This window comes from Rutidosis leptorrhynchoides, chromosome 8, assembly GCF_046630445.1.
Source record: "Rutidosis leptorrhynchoides isolate AG116_Rl617_1_P2 chromosome 8, CSIRO_AGI_Rlap_v1, whole genome shotgun sequence".
In the NCBI taxonomy this organism is placed as follows: domain Eukaryota; kingdom Viridiplantae; phylum Streptophyta; class Magnoliopsida; order Asterales; family Asteraceae; genus Rutidosis; species Rutidosis leptorrhynchoides.
Window position 1 is genome coordinate 4,939,436 of NC_092340.1, and position 8,466 is coordinate 4,947,901.

General features: G+C 31.5%; 1 protein-coding gene across 1 annotated transcript; it reads right to left on the reverse strand.

The window, feature by feature from the left end:
* Positions 1-277: 277 nt before the first annotated feature.
* LOC139861961 (scarecrow-like protein 8) lies at positions 278-2,519 on the reverse strand. The gene has a single exon (XM_071850493.1). The coding sequence runs from the start codon at positions 2,344-2,346 to the stop codon at positions 520-522; it is 1,827 nt and encodes a 608-aa protein (XP_071706594.1). The 5' UTR covers positions 2,347-2,519; the 3' UTR covers positions 278-519.
* Between the last annotated feature and the right edge of the window lie 5,947 nt (positions 2,520-8,466).

The window sequence follows — 8,466 nt, forward strand, 5'->3', positions numbered from 1 at the left end:
CCTTCTGGTAAATTATAAATACATTAATAAATAAATAAATAAGAAATAGAAACAAAACATATCATTAGTTTCTTAGTAGCTGCCTAGTAGATTGTTTTTTTAAGAAGCATATGATTTACATCGCACAAAATTATTAATTTTCACAAAAATGTATGAAATTGACTTCTTTGGTTATTAACCTAACAAACGTACTATATGTGAACGTATTTGAAAGTTAGCCTAACTAGTTGGAAATTTTACATGATATCTTTTGAACTATTGATAAAATTTCTAAATTTTTAAAGCATCAAACTTTTATTCGGTTTGGTTAAACCAACCGAAATAGAACGAACTTGATATGTATATTCCCGCCTTTGTAGATCCCAAATTTTTGCATACTAATCGACCCCACATTCAAACGCCACGTTTATTTGTTTTTGTTAGGTGGGATTACACATCTTATACAAACAATTAACAAAACAACAACCATAATATAATACTAATTATTTTTTATACATAATTAATAATTAATTAATTAATCTAACACCATGCAGAAACGACTGTAATAGTCCGTCCCAACCACCCAAAGCTAATTCCACCACTATCTTCCTTGACGGTAAATCCCGGGTTGCCACGTGCCCCCGAGTTCAGCTTTGAACTTAACGAATCAACAGTGAGTTGACTCACCGGTTTGGACACAAACCCAGCCATCTTCAACCGGGCCCGCCATTTGCCAAACACTTCGCATCTTTCAACGCGATCTCTCCCTTCGCACGCAACCGAGTTAACAATTCTCCGACTCAGTCCCTCCTCAATCTTGACTCGGTCAGAGTTATCCCTAGGAATCGTCGCATCACACGAGTCCAAAAAAGTAGTATAATAACTAAACACGTCGTTTACACGCGCCGTTAACGATGCTGTATTACCATTCAACTCTTGCTCAGCAACCGTCACCACAGCCGGTGACAACCCTTTAACACGCCGGAGAACCTCGTCTCTTAAATTGTCCGTTGTCACACTTTCATCCGGCAATTTATTCAACTTGAAAGCGAAATTTACAGCCAAAAGGTCACCGTTTTCAACTGCTAAACCATCTCTACTAATCACAATTAACTTAAACTCCAAAATGTTAAAATCAAACAAAACTCCCAATTTTTTAGCTAGCATTTTTAACCCATCACCCACAAGCTTCAATCTTTCCGCACCCCCATTACCAAAATCTTTAAAAGTCGTTAACTTTAAGGAAATAATCGGTACCCCATAATCACCTTTACGTGCCACAGCTGCAATCTCATGAATCAAGTACACATATTGCAACCCATGTCCTATATCAAAATCCACAACATGAATTTTTCCATTTCTATCGGGTCGATCCGAATCCGAGACCGTTTGCATGATCACATTATTAGCCCCCATGAAAGCTAGCTTAAAACACGGTGATTTGTCGTACATCAGTTGCGTAGACATAATATGCTCTTTCTTGTATAAATCTGTAGCTGAAGATGATTTTTCAGCATCAGCAGTGGCGGTGGAACTCACGCGCACTCTCATACGTAAAGCAGACGCCAAGTAACAAGCTACCCTTTGTTCAGGAGTCCCACGCGCGTTAGAAACTTGGTTAAGGCGCGTGAGTAACTCCAACACAGCATCTAACTTTCCATCTGCTATTGCTTCTGCCGCTTCAGATATTAACTGTTTAGCTGAAACTATTGTCGAAGAAGAGGCACATGATGACGAAGACGACGTCGTTGGAGAAGGCGTAAAAATGTTATTATCATTTTCCGGTTTTTGTAGGTGAACCGGGTTTAATAACTTTTGAATCGTTTCGGACCACTCGGTTTGAGTTACCACCGAAACGGCATCGTTTTCTGCTACTTCGTCATCGTCTAATAATAACTCTTTTTCAAGCTCGTGTAACCGATTCAACATCTTTCTATCTGTTTCTTGATTAGTTAACGGTTCTTGCTTAACGCCGTTAGTCTGATAAGTACTCACCCCGCCGTTGTAATTACCGTTACCGTATCGTGAAACCGAGGACAATGATGAAGATATATTAGAAAATGAAGAAACTTCCGGCGAGGGTAAAAGATCCGGCTGATGGTTATAACCACGTGGTTTCACGTTTCGTAAATAAACGGAAGCTTGTTGCCGGAGATGTTGCTGCTGTTGAAATTCAGCTAACGATCGTTTTCCGATCAAATCAGATCGTGTATCGGAGAGAATACTAGCTAACGGCGACCGGTAATTATTTCTATAAATACTGTTGTTCATACTCATCATGGGTATAGATCTTCCGGCAACGTTGTTTACACTGCCGTTGTTTATATTGAAGAAATCTGGATACCCACCGGAAAAGCCGGACGACATTGTCGCCGGAAGAAATTTAAATTTAAATGTAAATGAAAAATAAAAGGTTTGATTTTTAGAGTGAAGAAAGAGGGAAGTTTAAGAGGGGTTTCGTGAATTTGATCGAAAAGTGAAATTGGATTGATTCTTGTTTTTGATCACGGTTCCGTATAGAAATGGAGAAATATAATGTGAAATATTTTAATTTTATGTTTGTGTATTACAAGTGGCTTTTAAAAAGCTTCCTGTTTTTTATGAGAGACACGTATGACAATTAATTAATATATTCTAAGAAATACGGTTGTTTATTTAATTTTAAGAAATGAATATGGAGAGGTAATGTACTAGTAATGTTGGATACACATAAATATTTACCGTTAAAAAACTTATGAGGTGTGGTTTTGATAATAAATTGGTATGAGTATAGTTTGGTTGAATTTTTATATAGTTGTGAATATACGTTCAGAAGATACTCGATTAAAGAAATGCAAAGTAGTCTCACATTGAAAACTTATAGAAATAAATGTATACATATAAGTTTAAGAGAACCTTTCTCTATCATCAATTGGTTTTAGAATACTCTGTAACTCATGAGCTTATATATTGTACATGGTGGTGAACCTGAAACGATCATACACGTGGTATCAGAGCCAGAGTAAGAAGAAGGTACCCGAGATGCATAATGATGAAATTCAGCGATCGATAGCATATATAAAAAAGAAATAGCAAGTAGTAAGAGCAAGATGATCACTAATACTCGTCTAGCAGCATGAAACATATAAAATAACCTATCCTTTTATGTAATATCCTTTTTAATTATGTCAAAAATACATATTAAATAATCAGATTATTATTTTATTCATACAAAAAGTTAATAAGATAATCTACATCATTTGCAATTTTGATTCACAATAAATATCAAACGAGTTTTTATTCAATTTTAATTATAGTATTACAATTTTAATTGACAATTTTTTATTTGATTTAGTTAAATATATTAGTAAAGTATATATATGTGATGACCCAGAAATTTCGACTAAATTTAAACTTAATCTTTGTATGATTAACATTTCTGACACGATAAGCAAAGTCTGTAAAACTGAATCTCAAAATTTTTGAATTACTTTTATATATTTAAATACCTTCGGTTGTTTTCGACGATTCGCGAACAATTATATGTAAAAAGATACATATATACTATAACATGAAAAGGTAACAATGTATTAATTGTTTGATACCGTACATTAAACTTATTGGTTTAAATATCTATTTGAATGTATATGATAAGTTGAAATATCTATTATTAAAATTTATTTATAAATAACGTCCAATGTGTATTTAAAAACTGATTTATGTATATTAAAAAGATATATACATATATATAATAAACGATAGTAACATTCGTTTATTGATTCAATTGATATTTAGATAAGTTAACTAAAGCGTTTAAGATGAACCAGTTAAACACTAATTTGCTACAGTGTTTTCAAATTGCCACATTACTCAAAATGCTACAGTGTTTTCGAAAATCACTATTTGCTACAGTGAAATTGACTTTGCTACAGTGAATTGCTACAGTAAAAATTGACTTTGCTACAGTAACTTTGCTACAGTAAAACACTATTTTAAAAATGTATTTTAGCAAATAGCGAGACGATGATTTATAGAAGTAAATGACCAAAATACTCGAAAGTTTAAGATATACTTTGAGTGGTATAGTTTAGGAATAATTTAAGGCTATATTTTAACAAAGGTACGAGTCACGAAATGTAAAATGCAAGTTTTCTCAGCGTACGAAAGGACATTCGAGAAACCGGAACCGGGACCCGAGTCAAGAAGAAACGCCCGACGCAACGGACCAAAAATATCTAGTCTACTATGCACAAGAATAAAATATAATATATAAATAATTATATTAATTATTTATATATTTATATTTATTTTATATTATGTCGACAAGCTAGGAGCCAAAACAATGTGAGCTGTCCCTGGTCCTCATGCGAGTCGCATGGCCAGAAGGCCATTTCCATGCGAGTCGCATGACTCCAAATTTCAGGCCAAGTGCTATAAATTCTCGAGTTTTGGCCAGATAAATCACACACACATATATATTATTTTTACTCCGTATTTATTTATTTTATTATTATTATTATTATTATTATTAATAATAAGATTACTATTAATCTTATTATTTTTATTATTAGTGTTATTATTTTTGCGATACAAAAATAATAATGTACATAAAATATTACGACGGAGTGCTGTCCAAGTAATTTTTCAAAACGAGTTTCCGAGAAAGCTAGAGCTAAGGAAAATATGGGTTATTGCCAAGGAGGTTATGGGTAATATTCGGGGGTATTTTTGTGAATCAAACCTCGTACTTATTATCTCCAATGCGTCTACGTGCTTTCCTACAATACTGTATATCAATATTTAACTGTGAGTTTCATAAGATCCCTTTTACTCTCTACATTTTTGGGCTGAGAATACATGCAAATGTTTTATTAACCGATATACAATATTTATATGTGTGAGTTTCATATGCTTCCTTTTTAATTGCTTTTGCAATCTATATTTTTGGGCTGAGAATACATGCACTTTATTTTAAACGCAATGGATACAAGTACATACTAAATTCTACACCGAGTTTGAACCGAAAATCCCTTAGCTTTGGTAACTAGTAACTGCTGGTTATAAGAACTGGTGGGCGCGAGTAGTATTATATGGATCCATAGGGCTTGACATCCCCGTCCGAGCTAGAGCGCTAGCCTTTTAACGGACGTATGCTATTTGAGAAGCGTACACGTTGGTTTGCGTGTATTATTAAGATGATTATACAAAGGGTACAAATTATATAAACGTTAAAGTTTAGTTACCAGGGTGCTCAATTTTGTAGAACTGATTGATAAACGTTTCGGATGAAACAACTGAAATCTTGTGATTCACCTTTTATGTAAAACCTATTGATAAACGTTTCAGATGAAACAACTGAAATCTTGTGATCCACCTTTTATGTAAAACCTATTGATAAACGTTTTGAATAAAACAACTGAACTTTTGTAATCCACATTGATATACGGATTATGTGTAATATTAAAACTATGAACTCACCAACCTTTGTGTTGACACTTGAAGCATGTTTATTCTCAGGATTCTAGAAGTCTTCCGCTGTTTGCTCATACGTGATACAAGTTATGTGCTTGGAGTCATACATGCTATATACAAGAAACTTGCATTCATCAAACCATTACCATGTATCTTATTTTGACTGTATTGTCAACAGATGTATTATTGTAAACCATTTAAATGGTGATTGTCTATACGTATGAATCATCAGATGTAAAAAAAACTGGAATTTATATATTCATTTATGAAATACCTTTTCAAACGAATGCAATGTTACAAAACGTATCACATAGAGGTCAAATACCTCGCAATGAAATCAATAAATGACGTGTTCGTCCATATGGATTTGGAGCGATCGTCACAATATATTTAAAATTTTCGGCACTTTTTAAATTTTGGACCCTAGGCGGTTGCCCATCTTGCCTATGCTCGAAGACACCTCTAACTTTGATCTACACTTTTTTGAGCTAGCTTTATATGTATTTTCTTTATATTTTTATACTTTAAGCATTTTTTTCTTTGCTATCAACATATTATTAAAATCGTCAATGAAGCATAGCTAAATTGGTAATGAGTTTAGACATTTTACCACAAAAATCAACATATTGACGGATCATATATTGTGGTGTAGATGACCCCATTTTAAGATTTTACTCAAGAAATACACGATTTTTTGACAAACGGTTTTAAGTGTTCTGATCTTAATGATCAGCGGCTTAGATTCACAATTACGTTAACGTACAAAGTAGTAATGTAGCAAATCTAGACCCACATAATTCCTTCTTTTAGAAATGCAACCACCTCTAAAAAACTTATGTGATGCAAAATGATCTAAATATATACGTCAGTGTGTACTATAAAATTAACATCATCATACTATACGTGAAATTTTTTTAATAAAACCTTAATTTTTCAAATAGTTATCCCAAATCTACAGTCACTGAAAAATTGAGAGCCCATGCATTGTTATTCGTTAACGATACCAAAGCCAAACATAACATTCACCAACTTTTTTGTATTATTCATCTCGATCAAGATATGTTCATGTAAATATAGCCAAAAACTATCGTGCGTCTACGGTCAAACTCAAACGTTTCTATTTACATATACACATATAGTGCCATGTAAATGTATATTATTTTATATATGAAGCAGTTGTGCATTATATTACTACTCCGTATTATTTAATGTCAGCTAGCATATCTCGTTTTTCCAAGATGGTGGGTTTAAATATCAACCAACAATTGACACACCAATTGGTTAAATACCTCACTGGTTGCATCATCCATCCGACTGTCGACAATGCAAAAGATTTCCTTTGTTGTAAATTGTTAGCTAATATACTCGGACAATTTGAATTTGACTATCTATAATATAACGTTATTTTCCTTTATAAAAGTTGTAAAGTATATAACTATAATTATAAATGGACTCTACTATGCTGTTTAATTTTAAATACATAATAAATTTCTCTCTTAAGTTTAACTTTATTAATTTGGTCGATCAATTAATGGTCCCAAGAAATGCGCAATTAATTAATTACAGAGAAAGAAGGTGAGACCGGTCTTTTCCCTCCAATGGTCTACTCATGCGACGATTTCCCTGTTATAGATTTGGTTTCCGGCGTCAGCAGTGAGACCGGTTTTTGTGTATGGGATCTTCAGTAGTGGGTGCGAGATGTTTCGAGGCGATCGGTATTTCTTATTTTCGGTGATGCATTGGTTGTTGCGTTCTCCCGATGTTTCGATGTTTTTTGCCGGAATGGTTTTTAAGTTCTCTTCGCTGGTTTTGTCCCCTTCATGTCGTTCTCTTGCTTACGGGTCTAATCATTGAGGCGGTACGTTTCTTGCAGTGACGGTTAGCGTTCTCCCGCACGTTGTTGTTTGTTTGTTTATTTTAGTGCAATCGTTGTTAGGCAACTTTACTTTCCATGTCAAGTGTGTTCTGTTCTGTTGGTTGAAAATTTTGTTTATGTTTGTAGTTTTTCCGTTTGTTTAGCTAGCTTTTGAATTTCTTTTTGTATTTATTGTATTTTTTGATCTTCGAATCTGTGTAGTGTATTACAGTTTTTTCATAATAAAATAAAAATTAAACGTGACATGTATTAGAGTTTGATATCTATTAGGCCAGCTTTCATAAACGAGTTAATCGTAAAAAATAAACGTATCTACTATCACTAGAAACTACATTCTATTGGCTTTAGTTAATATGTATTTACCATCCATTTATTTAGCACATTATGCCCTTAGCAGTACTATTAGTATCCGAAGTATTTTTGTAAGTATTATTATTATTATTATTATTATTATTATTATTATTATTATTATTATTATTATTATTATTATTATTTAACAGTATAGTATTATTAGTATTTTTATTAGTATCATTAGTAATTTAGTATTCTTATTAGTATTATATATGTATTTTATTAGTAGTAATATTTTCTTTATTAGTATCATTCGTATTTTTATTAGTATTATTACTTATATTTTTGACAATATGTTTTTAGTATTATCTGTATTTTTATCTGTATTACTAATATTATAAGTATTTATATTAGTATTAATAGTATTACTTTTATTGACCATTTTATTACTATTATTTTCATTATTGATGTTATTAGTATTGCTATTTATTAGTATCATTAGTATTTTTATTAGTATTATTGCTATTATTATTTACATTTTTATAAGTATTTTCTAGTATTATTAGTTTTTTTTTATTAGTATTACTAATATAGTATTATTACTATTTTATTATTATTATTATTATTATTATTATTATTATTATTATTATTATTATTATTATTATTACAATTAGTATTATTAGTATTTTATTCAGTATCAATTATATTATTGATAACATTAGCATTATTTTTTTATTAGTGTCATGAGTATATTTATTAGTATTAGTAGTATTTACATTAGTATTTTTATAATTATTCTTATTACTTTTATTAGTATTACTAGTATTATTAGTATTTTTTTAATATTATTACTATTAATATTAGTATTA